Raw genomic sequence first — 13,809 nt, 5'->3', positions numbered from 1 at the left:
GTGGGGGACTCCACACTTTCTGTGCACCTGCTCCGAGTCACCTCTCCCAGGTCCGGGCCTCTGCCCTGTGGAGCGGGTACCCTGGCAGGGGCACGGAGCATGGGCAGGATTGGACTTTGTGCTGAGTGTGATGGCGCCTTGGGAGAAGGTCACACGACCCGATGTCTCCCTCTGCAAAGCTCCCTGGGCACTGGGTGTGAAGGGCAGCGGCACCCAGCAAGGCCGAGGAGGGGCGACTGTCATCCAGGCAGGAAGCGGGGTGGACCAGACCAGGGTAGGGACAATGTCGGGAGAAGGGGACACTCAGATGCAAAGCCGGTGGGGACTTGCCAAGAAGCCAGCCCACAAGGCCATGGACACCTCCACGCCGTCAGCTGGAGAAGTGGGCGGCCGCAGGAAGGGAGACAGGAGCAGTGAGGGAAAGGGTGAGGGGTCCCCTGGGAGACCCCCGAGGCTCAGGGCTCAGGCCCCTGGGATCCAGTCCTGGGCCTCCATTTTCCACCCTCGAGCAAGCGGCTTCCACCCATGAGCCAACTGCCTCCTCTGGAAATGGAAGCCCCTCAACTCAAAGGGTATCAGGGGCTGGAGCAGGCAGGGAGAGGAGAGAGGAAAGACGGGACGCTCACTTCTGCCTGCCCACAACCTCACTCAGGAGCAGACGGCTCCTCTGCCCGCAGGCACCCCTGCCTGGCAGCTCCCTCCAGCCCCCGTCGGGTCCGGGACGTCCTCTGATGGGAAGGTCCCACCACATCCGTGGCTGACAGAGTCAGCCTGTCCAAGGCCGGGGGGCGCTCGGGGTAAACAGGAAGCCCCATCCCTCCAGCACTCTGCTTCATTCCCTCCTCCTGCACCTCCTGCAGCCCGGCTCCCATGGCCGCGCCTGGTGCCCCTCAGTCTCGCGCCACCTAAGATGCCCAGGCTGGCCTCCGCCAGGGGCTTAGTCCACCCTCTCCTGGGGCTGCAGAGGCCAAAAGCACCCTGGTGAGGGGTTCAAGAGGCCCAGGAGGGCCCGGGGGGCTCCGCCAGGCCCCTCCACGCCTCTCTGCCCAGCCAGCACGCTCTGGGAAGGTAAGGCAGCCCTTCCCCTTATAACTAACCTCAGAACATTCCCAGGTGGCTGGAAGGCCACTGGGACAACCTGGCCCTACTGACAGGAGAGCCGATGGGGAAACTGAGGCCTGTGTGGGGCACAAAGCTGGGACCAGAGCTCCAGCTTCCTGCCCCTGCCAGGCCTCCACCTCTGACGCCACCCCAGGCAGGGTGAGGCCCCAGGCTCCAGACCTTCCAGTGCCCGGATGAGGACAGCTGCAGGCCTTGGGGTGGCCGCCCTCTCCCACCAGGTCTCGCCCTCTGTGCTGGGCCCCCGAGGTGAGAGGAGGAGGCCAGACAGCCTGGCTTTCGTGGGGCTGCAGCCTGGGCAGGAGGCACTGCCGACTTCCACAATGATTCTCTGCTACAGGTCTGCGTGCCATGATCCCAAACGCACGCCAGCAGAGAGAGCGGCAAGCACAGGGAAGGGGCACTCCAAGGACAGGAGGGTGAGGGAGGGGCCCGCCTGCCCCCTGCTGAGCCCCTGGGCCTTGGACACAAAGTGTGCTCCACCCATACCAGAACCCAGGGGCAGCCTCAACCCCCTGCACCCCCAGTACCCTCTGGAGTCCAAGAGAGTATAGACAGAACCCACTTCTGTCCCCTGACAACTCCTCGCCCCTCCTGTCCCTGCTGGGCCCCTGGCATTAGGGCAGTACCCCAGTCCGCCTCCTGTACCTGCCCCTGAGGCTCCGGGAGCCTGAGAGAGTGGAGTGCCCCTCCTGTGGTGGCTCCAGGAGACGGGATAGGGCAGAGCCGGCACTCTGGGCCTGAGCCCAGGCCTCCTTCCCTCGGGGAGGGTCTAGTCTTGACCTGGGGAGGGGCTGGGGGCAGGGCAGAGTTTGTCAGGGGGGGTTGCAGTGAAGAACAAGTTGGCCGCAGGCTGGGCCCAGCCCCCCAGGCTGTCACCAGGAGTCCAGTGCCAGGAGGACAGCCTGGGGAGGACCCAGACTCTGCCCTTGCCCCCTGGCCTGTAAGCACAGCAGTGAATTCACCGGGAAGGCCCCCAACGGACCAAGCCTTAGCGAGACTCGTGCACTTGGCTACTCAGCTACTCCTGCCCCGAGCTGTCCCCTGGCCAGACAGGTGTGATGACAGGGGCTGCTCCAGGCTGGGACATAGGACAAGCTGGGGTGGGGGACATGGGGCTCCCCAAGAAGAGGAAGGAAGGGTGAGGCGGCCTCCTGTGCCAAGCATCCTAGCCCTGCCCAGCCTCCAGGCTCACCTGGGCCGGTCACTTCTCCCTCTGGGCCTCAGTTTCTCCCTCTGTACACAGAAAGCGTTGAATCTAGCCCACCCCATGCTTGTAGGTCCTTCTACCCGCAGGCCAGCACAAATCCAGGGGCGTGCAGGTGGGGGAAGAGGGGGCAGGCCGCAGGGACGCAGACAGAGGGCAAGAGGGCACCTCCTGGGATGGGGGCACAAGCCTATTGGGCCCTATATGCAGGAGTAGCTGAGTAGTCGAGTGCAGGAGTCTCGATAAGGCTTGGCCCGCTGGGGGCCTTCCCGGTGACTTGACTGCTGTGCTTACAGGCCAGAGGTGAGGGCAGAGTCGAGGTCCTCCCCAAGCTGTCCTCCTGGCACTGGGCTCCTGGTGACAGCCTGGGGGGCTGGGGCCAGCCTGCTGCCAACTTGTTCTTCACTGCAATCCCCTCCTGACAGCTGGAGGGACAGGCTGGCCAGGGCAGGACGAGCCACTGGGGAGAGTCAGGGGGCCGAGGGAGGCACAGGGCGGCTGAGGGTGCGGCCAGTAGGGTAAGGGCCAGATCCCAGGGTGGCCTAGTGTGGAGGAAGTGGGGAAATGGGGTTCTGCCTATCCGCTCCAACCTCGGGGCAGGGGCCACCTCTGGAGAGAGGCCCCTCCTGCTCAGACCAGCAGTGCCTGGGTGCCAGGAGCGCCCCCTTCAACCATCTCAATGACCACGGAGCAGGTGCAGAAACTGAGGCCTGGAGAAGAGTGAGGGCCTGCCTCGCTGAGGCCCTGAGCCCTGACCACAGCCTGGTGCCCAGAGTAGACCCTTCCTCTGGCCATGGGTAGAGGGGAGCTGGTCCCTGCTTGAGGGGGAGGTGCATCACGTGTGGGTGAGGTTTCCCAGCTGCCCTCCAAAGTCCAGTGGGGAACTTCCCCAGCTGCCCCAGCCTCCCTTGGCCCAAGTTGTCCAGCTGAGTGGGCCTGGAGAGGTGGGGACACACTGACCGCCCAGGGCCAGGGAAATGGGGGTGTCCCAGGCATCAGGCCGACAGGGGCTGACCCCAAAGCAGGGCTCACACCCCACAGACAACGGGGCTGGGAGAGACCCTGCTGTCCTGGATTTTCAGGCTTGCCCTCCGAAGCCACCCAGCTCCCTTCAGCACCGTGCCCCTCCCACCCAACCCACCATTGCCACAGCGGCTCGCTTGGCCTGAGGCTCCCACTGCCACCTGAACAGGGAAGCTAAGGGTCAGACCTGGGGGCTGGGACCCCAGGAATGTGACAGAGCACCCCCTGTGATCACCCACAGTGTCCCGCATCCCTCCCTGCACCCCCGGCCGCAGTCTGCTGCCAGCCCAGAGCACCCCTGTGAAGTGGGGCTGAGGGCATTGGGCCTGCTTGCCCATCTCCAGGGCAGGGGCTCACGGTCTCACTGGCAGCTCTCTTGGGGGAGACAGCTTGGACTCCATGCCTGCCGCCTCCCATCACCCCCTCACCATGGCGGACCTTGGCAGACCTTGGGCCTCAGGGACCCACAGAACAGGCTGTTCTCAGACCACTCAGCCTGTCTTGCCACCTCAGTCCCTTCTGGCCAGGCCTTGCCACTCGCCACCCTCACTGGTCAAGGCTCCAGTGCGGCTGGTCCCTGCCTTAGCCTGGGGCCCCTCCAGGCTCCCACGCTGTGTCACACACATCTGGGGGTGTCCTGGGGGAGAGCCCAGCACTCTGTGGCCCAAAGATGCAGCAGCTCCCTTCTGTCCAGCCACATGCAAGCGTGACCTGTGGACCCACGGTCCCGGGAGGGCCCTGGGCTTGTCTCCTCCATCCCACGCTCTCCCCAGAGTCTCCCCAGCAGGGTCCAGCCCTGCTTTCTGGCTGTTTTGGGGCTAGACTCTGATGGCCCATGGGACAGCTTCCCCACCCCCGGGCAGTTTGTCCAGGCCCCCTCACACGGTGGCCCCCGCCCCCCTTAGGCTCCTGTTTGTCCGACGACACGTCCCCGTTATCAGCGGAGAACACACACAGGAAGTCCGGCTGGGAAGGGCCCATCCCAATCCCGATTACCCGGGACGGAGCATAAAAAGCCGCCCTTCCTCGCCCGGGGGGAGCCTCCCTGCACCAAGCCAGCCCAGCACGGCTGCAAGGGAGGCTCCTGTGGACAGGCCAGGCAGGTGGGCCTCGGGAGGTGCCTCCAGGCGGTCAGTGGGCCTAAGGCCCCAGCAAGGGCCAGGGTCCATCCCCGGTCCCAGGACACAGCAGCGGGTCACCATGGCTACGCCTGGGCTCCGGCAGCATCAGGTACGGCAGGGGTGGCCTTGGAGGGGCAGGGAGCGGACAGGGCAGGCCCCCCGTGCCCCTCACTCCCGCTGACCACGGCGCCTGCTGGCTGCTCCGCAATCTGCTTCCCGGCGAGGTCACAGGGGAGGGGGTCCCGGTCTCCTCCCCTTCTGCACAGAGGAGGCCACTGAGGCCCCTGAGCCAAATGCCTGCTAGTGGGTAGCTCAGTGTAGATCCCAATCCAGTCTGCTGACTCCAACACTTCACCCCCAGCTGCCCTTCCCCTGAACCCCACCCTCTGGCCTTTCTCTCCCTCCGCAGAGCAGCCCCTGGGGTTGGCAGCAAAGTTCAGCTCAGCTGGGCCCGCTGTGAGGGACTTAGTGCTACATCCTGGGGTGTCCCAAGGGCTGGGGTCTCCTCAGCTTCTTCCTAGCAGTGGGGTCTGGGGAGGGGAATTGGCCCCGAGGGAGAGGAACCCCAAAGCCAAATCTGTAGCCAGGATGAGCGGTGTGAACCCAGGGTGCGGGACGTGGGGCTCAGGCTTCGTGATGACTTGGTAGGGTGTCATGGGCAAATAGGTGACTCTGTGGGCCCCCCGTGGACCTTGGAGAAGCCCTTGTTCTCCCTCTCCCCAGCCCCATGCAGAGTGGCTGAAGCCCCATCCCCAAACCCCCGGAGTCATAGTGGGTCCCAGAAGGTCCCACTTTTTGTCTCATACGTCCACACCAAGAGGCCTGTCTGAGAACCCCCACTTTCCAAATGGTGGGGCCTAGCCAGGACGGGGGTAGCGAGGGCTGGCTCGGGGCCGCCCCGGAGCTGCCCTTTCTGCTCCATTGCCTCTTCCAGATTCAGGCAGGAGACGTGGGGAGGCAGGTCAAAGGGTTAAGTGACCGCAGCTCCAGAGATGAGGCCAGGGGCAGAGGACAGGGCAGGGTGGCTCTTCCCCCCAGAGGCCCCCTAGGCTCCACTCTGAACACTTCACTGCCGGGGGCTGGGTAAGAGCCCCGCGTGGGCTCAGGGTGCCAGGAGGCCCAGGACTCCCCAGTCAGATGAGGAACGATCCCTGACAGCAGCTGCTCTGGCCGTCCCTCGGACCACGTGCCAGGGGTTTCCAGGGCCCCTGGTCCAGAGCAATGGCCACTGGATTGCAGGGTGGAGCGGCCTTATTTTGGGGGCTCCTCTCCAGGGACCTGGGCCCCTCCTTTCCTCCAACTCTCATGCACCAAGGTAGGACCAAGCTGGTGGCCCTCCTCAACCCATCTGCAGGCCTCTCGCCCAGCACCCTGGGTTTTGGGGACGGACCTCCAGCTCCACTCACAGCAGCCTTTCATCCCCACGCCGGGGAGTCCAGGGCTGGAGGCAACAACCCCATTTTACTGAGGCCAGGAGCTGTGGATCCGAGAGGACGATCAGCTCGGGACAGGATGGGATCGGGGTAGGTACAGGATGGAGGCCTGTAGGCCTAGTGCAGGTGGAGGTCCCACAGCAGCACCAAAGGCTGGACCCGGGCCATCCCAGCCCCCAGACATCAGGGTGACCAGGACTGTGCATAGGCACTAACCCACACCTCTTCTCCAACCGCAGCCCCCAGGACCGGGTAGGCACAGGTGGCCCCCATCACCCGGAGGAGCAGCTCCCGCCCCTGTCCGGGGGATGACGGATTCTCCTCCGCCAGGTGAGTTCGGGAAAACCCCTTGCTCCCAGGGAACACGTCTCACACAGGTGCCCACACTGGCTACGAGACAGGGCGCTGGCTCCTGCAGGGGTCTGAGGGTCTACTGAATTGGGCTGGCCCAAGCCCCACGTGCGGCGCCCTCAGTAACAGCTGCAACAATTGTGTTGTGGCCATGACCTCATCATCACTAGATCCCAGGGCTGTTTAGCCCCATCTTACAAATTTGGAAATGGAGGCCTGGAGAGGAGAGGTGACCAGCCCAGGGGCCTCCGGTGTGAGAAGACTCCCTGGGGCCCTGTGTATTCTCTGGGAGGAGAGTGTTCCGCGATGGCCCTGACTGTCCTGAACACAGCAGTGACCCAGTGAGCCCGGTGAGGGTGCCTGATGCCTGAGAGAGGGCCAGGTGGGGGCCGGCACAGGGGCCCCCAGCCTAACACGCTAAGGCTAGGAGGGAGGCCTGGGCTCTGCCATGTGGTCTTGGAGGAGTCCCGGGTCTCTGGGCCTGGGGTGGGGACGGTCATGATGCCCACTGCCTGCGAGGCTGCAAGACCGAGCTCAGTGCTAACCAGCACCGGGTGCCTACCGCGCGGCCCCCCAGTGGCTTAGATAGGCGTCCCGGGGTGATTTTCAGCCTGGGGGCTTGAGAGCTAGCAAAGGGCCCGCAGCCCCGTCAGTGTGGGCGCCCTGGGCGGCCTCTCCCGGCTCCTGGCAGCCGGGCTCGGTGGTCGTGCATCCGCTCAGCGAGCGCCCTGCCGCGGGGACTCGGGCCCTAGGATTCCCGGAGGGGGGCTGGGGGGCTGCGGCTCAGAGGCGCTTTTGCGTCAGCCCCGGGTTCCAGCGGAGTCACTGCCCGCCCGCCGCGGGGCCTCAGTTTCCCCGTCTGCGCAATGGGGGCGGGGCGGGGCTCCGGCGGGGCCGCCAGGTGGGGCGGGGCCGGGGGCGGGGCGGGGCGGGGCTCGGGGCCCCCACGGCGCGGGCTCGGGCGGCAGTGTCGGCGGCGCGTGCGCGCCCCGGATCCGGCGGTGAGTGCGGAGCGAGCGGGGCGCGCCGGGGTCGGGGTCTGCTCGTCGCCCGGGCTGGGGCGAGGGCGGGACCCGCGGAGCCCCCGGGGACGGGGGACCTGGCCCCGCGCGGAGCCGGGGGCGGCTCCGGGACGAGACAGCGCGACCGCGGGGCCCAGAGCGGGGAGCGGGCCGAGGCGTCCGCGGCTGGGTCGGGCCGGGCCGGGAGAATGGGCCCAGCGGCCTCGGGAACCGGCTCCCCCTGCCGGCGGCTGGCGGGCGGCGCGGCGGAGAGGGCGGGGGGCGCCGCGGCCCCTCGTCCTACCCGGTCCGACCCAACGCCTCGGGGCCCAGCCCCTGCTGCCTGCTCCGCCCCCCCCAACCCCGGAGCCGGCCGCGCGGCTGGGAGGGGGCGGCGGTCAGGTCCGTCTCGCTCCGCCTCTGCGCCCTCCCTCGTGGGCCTCAAGGTCTCCAGCCCCGCTCCCGCCGCGAGGGGTCCGCCAGTGCCTGCGGCGCGGCCAGGCCCCTCCCTCTGCGGACCCGGCCTCCCGTGGGTGGGGGCTGCGGGGCTGCTGCCGGGCAGGTGGGGAGGGAGCCCGTGGGCGCTGGGGGCACGGGGACCGGACTGCTGGTCCACCTGGAGCCGCCCCCCCCTCCCCGCCCGGCACCTCTGGGTTGAGGCTGTGGCACCCCAAGGGAAATGGGGCTTGCAGCACCAGCTTGCAGAGCGCCATGGGCTTCCTCTGGCCTCGGGAAAAGCATGACTTTCAAAAATTGAGTGTCCACTTCTCAGCACCGCTTCCTTTCCAGACGACTCTCAGGAATTGTGGGGGGTGCTGTGCGAATATGTGTGGGGGGCAATGAGGTCTGGGAGATTCGCCTCTCCCCAGGCCTGCCCTGGCATCTCCCTGCCCACCCCAAGCCACCCGGCCGCTGCCCTACCTCTTCCTTCCCGGGTCCTCATCCCCAGTGTCACCTGTCCCCCCACTTCGAGTCTTGCTTTGGGGTCGCACAAGGCCCAGCCCCTAACAGTGTCCTTCACCCAGGGCCCATCCCCAGAGTTAATCTCCAGCCAGCTCTGACCCCTGGACAAACTCCTGCCCAAAAACTGCTGTGATGTCCCCACTGCCCCCCAGCTAAGTCCCTGCCCCTCAGCTGCCCAGGACAGCCTCTACCTAGTTGGCAGCCTCTGCCCTGCCCTCTTCTCTCCAGCGCATGGAGAACAGGAGGTCCACGAAGGACCCCCAGCCACCCTCCCGCTGGGACTGGGTGATGCCGTGGCAGTGCCCGTGGGAAGCAGATGTGGGTGGGAAGACACCCAGTGGGGCTGGCCAGCAGCGACTGAGGACAGCGTGACTGTTTATAGGACTGGCCGTCAGAGCCAAGGAGGGGCCTCAGAAATCCTATTCTCGTATCTGAGGAAACTGAATCCCAGAGAAGGGACAGCCTTACCCCAGCCTCTGCCCCTGAAGCCTGGCCTTTCCCTTCTGGGAGCCCTGGAGTGCCTCGGAAGGAACCCACCCAGCCTTTGGGAAGCACCCTTGAGAGGCCCTGGGTGGGACCCCGGAGCATGGCAGGGGCTCGCCAGCTCTCCAGACCCCTGGCTGTGTATAGGACAGAATCCCCACCCCCGGCATTGTCACAGACCATTAATTCTGGGCTCTCTCATGCTCTCAGGAAGCCTCACCGGGCCCCTGGCTCCTGCGGCACAGCCAGGAGGGGGTTGGATTCTGGCTCTGGTGACACTGTAGGGGGCTGCTGCCCACCCCCAGGTGTGCACCTGTCACAGCCACTGTCCCAGGATCCCTGGAGGCTGATTGCACACATATCGCAGCCTGGGAGGGACCCCCTCTAAAATGAAGGCTGCCCCTCTGGTGGTCTTAGAATGTGTGCACCCCCGAACGGTTCCTGCTGGCTTGCAGCTGCCGGCCCATCCCCCGGGGCCGGTTCCACACTCAGAAGATGAGAAACCAAAGCCCAGAACAGCTGAGGCCAGCATGTCCCTAGTGGGGCTGGATCTCAGCTCTGCCCGCGAACACCCCGTTTGCACAGACTGGGGTGCAAACTCACCCCTGCCCTACTGTGAGGAGGGCCCTGGAACCAGGCAGGACAGGAGAAACTGGGCCCCAGGAACTGGGGAGACGTCCAGCAGGATCCACTGGATTCCTGTACCAAGAGCTCTGGACAGCATCGCCCCCCTGTGGTCCCCAGGCTGTGGCCCCAGCTGTTTGTGGCTGGCGAGGGTCTCGATGGCTGGAAGAGGGGGCCAGGGGAGGAGAGAGTGGGCACCACCGTGGGGCTCTCCCACTGGTGGAGGCTCCAGCGGAGATGAGCTGGGCAGGCCTCATGGAGCAAGTGCAAATTGCATCCGTGGCCTGGGGGCAGAGCATCTTTGGGGAGACTTAAGGGTCATGCTTTGTGCCCCAGGCCACCCAGAGGAGAAGGCCACCCTGCCCGGAGGCACAGGCCATGTGGGGCTCTCAGGAGATGCTACTGGTGTGGCTTCTGGTGTTGGCAGCGGGCGGCATGGAGCACGCCTACCGCCCAGGGTGAGCCAAACCCTGACCTGTGAGTGCTGGGGTGGGGTGACCAGGAGCCCTCAGCCTGTCCTGGAGGCAGCCCTCAGCACCTGTGGGGGACTCCCTGGGGACTCCTGCAGAAGGTCCTGCCCCAGCCGCATGTCCCCATCATTCTTGGGTCCTGCTCTGGGACTCCTGGGCTGACCCCTCGTCCACCCCCACAGCCGGAGGGTGTGTGCCGTCGGGGCTCACAGGGACCCTGTCTCTGAGTCCTTCGTGCAACGCGTGTACCAGCCCTTCCTCACCACCTGTGACGGGCACCGCGCCTGCAGCACCTACCGGTGAGTGCCCCACCCAACCGAGCCCACCCAGCCCCAGCCTCCCAAGGCCAATCCCCCAAGTTGCCCCCATCTGCCACACATCAGCCTGTCGAGGGGGGGGGGCGTGAATCCTGGGGCCTAAGATGGGAAACTGAGGCCAGAGCCACGAGAGGGCCGACTGAGATGGGTGACCCAGGGCGGTTGGAGCCAAGGGGTTCCATGGTCACCTCCAACGTCCTAATCCTTGCTCTCGTCCCGACACGTCTCAAAGGGCAGCACCGCTAAGGGCATCCCCATGTTGAGAGGGGTCGCCCGTCCTGTCTGCACCCCTCCACTTCTGGGGGATTAACCCCTCCCTGCCCTGTATCCCTGGCTGCAAGGTCCCATCTCCACGGAATGGTGCCCGACTCCCCACTCCACTGAGCAGCCCCTCCACGTGACGGCCCCCAACGGGCACAGATGAGGCCCTGAGAGGTCCCGTGTGCCCACACAAGGGGCTCACACCCCCCAGTCTCAGCCTCGGGCAGAGTCCTCCTTCCTCGGTGTGGGAGATCCACCCCCTGCTGGGGGAGGGGCTTGGGAATTCAGTCTCCTGGAGGTTTAAGAAGTGCTCCGATGCCCAGGGCCCACACTCTGCCATGACCCGCTGCAGGCCAGGCAGGCCCTCTCCTCTGGGCCTGGATGCCCCCACAGGAGGAGGCCAGATAGGTGGGGCACACACAGGCCTGGCCACTGCCTCTGCTCCATGCAGAATGTGGCTGGGCCTTCCTGCTGTGGCTTGAGTCCCGGCCAGCACCGGAAGTCCCAGGCAGGGAAACGGCTGTGCAATGACCCCTCAGTGCCATCCCTTGGGGAGAAGACCCCTGGGGACACGCTGGGGTGACTCTGTCCACTCTGAGAGGGGACTCTAGCTGCCCAGTGGGTGGCTAAGGGGGAGTAGGATGCTCCTCTGAGCTGTCCCGCCCACCCCACAGAACCATCTATAGGACCGCCTACCGCCGCAGCCCCGGGCTGGCCCCCGCCAGGCCTCGGTACGCATGCTGCCCCGGCTGGAAGAGGACCAGCGGGCTTCCCGGGGCCTGTGGAGCAGGTGAGGGCTATGCCCCTCGGTGCCTGGTGTTAGTCAGAAGGGCAGCTATTCCCCAGTCTTCCAGCAATGCTCCTGCTGCTTTTCTCAAACCCGGAACAAAGCACCACCTTGCCACAGAGCACCCACTCCCTAGCAGCTGCCCCCACAGGGTGCTGGGGACCCAACTGAGCTGGTGACCAGCCTCCCCTACCCACAGCAATATGCCAGCCGCCGTGCCGGAACGGAGGGAGCTGCATCCAGCCTGGCCGCTGCCGCTGCCCTGCAGGATGGCAGGGTGACACCTGCCAGTCAGGTGAGGCTGGCTCCACCCTGGGGGACCCTGGAAGGGGCCTGGGCACCTCCTTGCATGTCCTGGGGTTACTGCTGGCCCATGAGTGAGTGATTGTGAAGGGAGCTATGTCGGCAGGACCCCTCCCACAGGCATGGCCGCCTGACACCCCATTTCCCACAGATGTGGACGAATGCAGTGCTGGGGGGGCCGGCTGTCCCCAGCGCTGCGTCAACACCGCCGGCAGTTACTGGTGCCAGTGTTGGGAGGGGCACAGCCTGTCTGCAGATGGTACACACTGCGTGTCCAAGGGAGGGCCCCCCAGGGTGGCCCCCAACCTAACAGGTAAACTCAGCCCTGGCTGGGCCTGGCCTGGGGAGGTGGGCAGCCAGTGGACATTGCCATGTGGCTGTGTGTTAGGCACGGTGAGGGGCACTGGAACCTGGGTGGAAGGTGGTGGGGGCTCCCTCTCCAGGGAGGGAAGACGGGGCGGGAGGACAGGTGGGTTCCTGAGAACTGGGGGCAGGTTGCCTGGAGCCTCACGGTCAGCCAAGAAGGCGGAAGTGCCCGTCTGCGTGCAGTGCAGCATTCTGGAAGACGCCACGCCCCCGCTGGTGATGGGACATTATTACTTTTGGTACGCGCTGTGACACTTCAAACTCGTACCGTGAGTAATAATGCGCTGTCCACAGCACCGCATCGAAAGCGCCGCTGACACCACAGCTCCGACCTCCCTCAGCGTGGCCGGGACCCTGAGCAGCTGCGCAGAGCCATGCGCCCCGATGTACTTAGGTGGCACAGCCCTGAGACCTCTGGCCAGCGCCAGGCAGGCGTCGGGGCCGGCAGAGGCCTGGATCTGAGTCTTTGGGCTCTGCCTCTCCCTGGGGAAATGAGGGAGCCTGGGGGTGTGGGTGGGGAGCCGGCCGACCCTGACCCAGCGCCTGGCTCTGCCCCCAGGAGTGGACAGTGCGATGAAGGAGGAAGTGCAGAGGCTGCAGTCCAGGGTGGACCTGCTGGAGCAGGTGAGGCCTGGGGTGGGGCAGGTCCTCGCGACAGCGGAAGCCCAGGCCAGGATATAGGCTCCATAGTCTCCTGAGACATGGTCGCGACCCACAGATGGCTGGGGGTGGTCTGAAAAGGTCCTGGCCCTGGGGAGGCAGCTTCCTTGCTGCTGACTGCCGAGGGGGCCCTGGCCTGGATCCATACTGGGCAGAGGCAGCCAGACACTGACCAGGACCCCCAGGGCTGGAGGAACCAAGCGTGACAGCCCCCTAGACCATACACACAGCCTGGACCCAGACAAGACCCCCCACCCCCCACCACCTTTATCCCCACCAGGACAAAGAGCTCTTGCCAGTCTTCCCACTGGCCAGTGGTCCAGCTGTTCCCCTAGTTCTGCCGGGGACCCCAAGGCTGGGACCACCCGGCCAGCCTGATGCCCCAGGCACCCACTCTGCCGCAGGCTCTTCTGGCACAGCAGCCCCCTCTAGTGGACACCTGGAGCCCTGCTGCAGGGGCTGGGGCTGGAGGCTTGTGGAGCCCTTCCCCGGGGGGTCCCCCCTAGACCCTGGTGGAGCAGAGAGGGCGGGGCCGGCCCGGAGTCACCACCCTTCTGCACCCGCAGAAGCTGCAGCTGGTGCTGGCCCCACTGCACAGCCTGGCCTCGCAGGCACTGGAGCACGGGCTCCCGGACCCCGGCAGCCTCCTGGTGCACTCCTTCCAGCAGCTGGGCCGTATCGACTCCCTGAGTGAGCAGATCTCCTTCCTGGAGGAGCAGCTGGGGTCCTGTGAGTGCCCCCCACCCTCCAGAGCCCTCCTCCCGGGTCTGCGCCCAGTTGGCCTAGAGGGGCTACCCAGGCTTGGGGGTCGGGGGTGACCAAAGGCCAAGGGGTCAGATCTGGCTGGGCGGGGAGGCTATGGGGAGCAGTGACCTCTGACCTTAGCCTCATCCAACCCTAGGCTCCTGCAAGAAAGACTCGTGACCGCCCCGGCGCCCCAGGCTGCACTGAGCCCTTCACCCTGCCGTGCAGCCCCCATGCCCCTGGGCGACATGCTGGGGGTCGACACCACTTTGGTGTCTCAGTGGAAGGCCAGGCAGGGCCCTCTTGCTCTTCCTCCTCCCCTTCCTCAGGAGGCTCCCAGGGCTCTGGTGTGGGGTGGGCTGTGGTCTTCTGTGTCAATCCACCCCTAGCCAGCCCAACGGCATCCCAAGGCCAGGTGGGCCCTCAGCCAAGGGAAGGTACGAGCTCACGGACTCTCTGCTGGAGACTGGGACCCGTGGCACAGGCCAGGCAGCCCGGAGGCTGGGTGGGGCTTCAGTGGGGGCTGCTGCCTGACCCCCAGCAGAATAAAAATGAAATGTGAGCTGCTGTGTCAGT

At 66.1% G+C, this 13,809-nt stretch overlaps 1 protein-coding gene across 20 annotated transcripts; it reads left to right on the top strand.

Moving 5' to 3' along the window:
- Positions 1-834: 834 nt before the first annotated feature.
- EGFL7 (EGF like domain multiple 7) lies at positions 835-13,795 on the top strand. Of its 20 annotated transcripts, none has more exons than XM_074015997.1 (12): positions 4,384-4,579; positions 5,910-5,993; positions 6,143-6,233; positions 8,912-9,006; positions 9,662-9,783; positions 9,978-10,094; positions 11,048-11,163; positions 11,360-11,455; positions 11,615-11,776; positions 12,389-12,453; positions 13,056-13,218; positions 13,391-13,795. In XM_074015997.1, exons 5-12 carry the CDS (start codon positions 9,704-9,706, stop codon positions 13,411-13,413), a joined length of 822 nt encoding a protein of 273 aa, XP_073872098.1. In that variant the 5' UTR covers positions 4,384-4,579; positions 5,910-5,993; positions 6,143-6,233; positions 8,912-9,006; positions 9,662-9,703; the 3' UTR covers positions 13,414-13,795. The 20 variants fall into 20 exon arrangements, with proteins under 20 accessions (XP_045230074.2, XP_045230071.2, XP_005580465.3 ...); XM_074015996.1 differs by lacking the exon at positions 8,912-9,006 and adding an exon at positions 6,425-6,604; XM_065529825.1 differs by having other exon boundaries at positions 5,825-5,993.
- The last annotated feature ends 14 nt before the right edge of the window (positions 13,796-13,809 follow it).

This window comes from Macaca fascicularis, chromosome 15 (assembly GCF_037993035.2).
Source record: "Macaca fascicularis isolate 582-1 chromosome 15, T2T-MFA8v1.1".
Taxonomy (NCBI): Eukaryota; Metazoa; Chordata; class Mammalia; order Primates; family Cercopithecidae; genus Macaca; species Macaca fascicularis.
This window is presented reverse-complemented; position numbering and strand designations above follow the sequence as displayed.

Coding starts and splice junctions, on each gene's coding strand:
- EGFL7 (XM_005580408.4), top strand. CDS start 9,704: ATGTGGGGCTCTCAGGAGATGCTACTGGTGTGGCTTCTGGTGTTGGCA. Junction 9,784..9,977: donor GAGCACGCCTACCGCCCAGG/GTGAGCCAAACC, acceptor CCACCCCCACAG/CCGGAGGGTGTGTGCCGTCG. Junction 11,777..12,388: donor GGTGGCCCCCAACCTAACAG/GTAAACTCAGCC, acceptor CTCTGCCCCCAG/GAGTGGACAGTGCGATGAAG.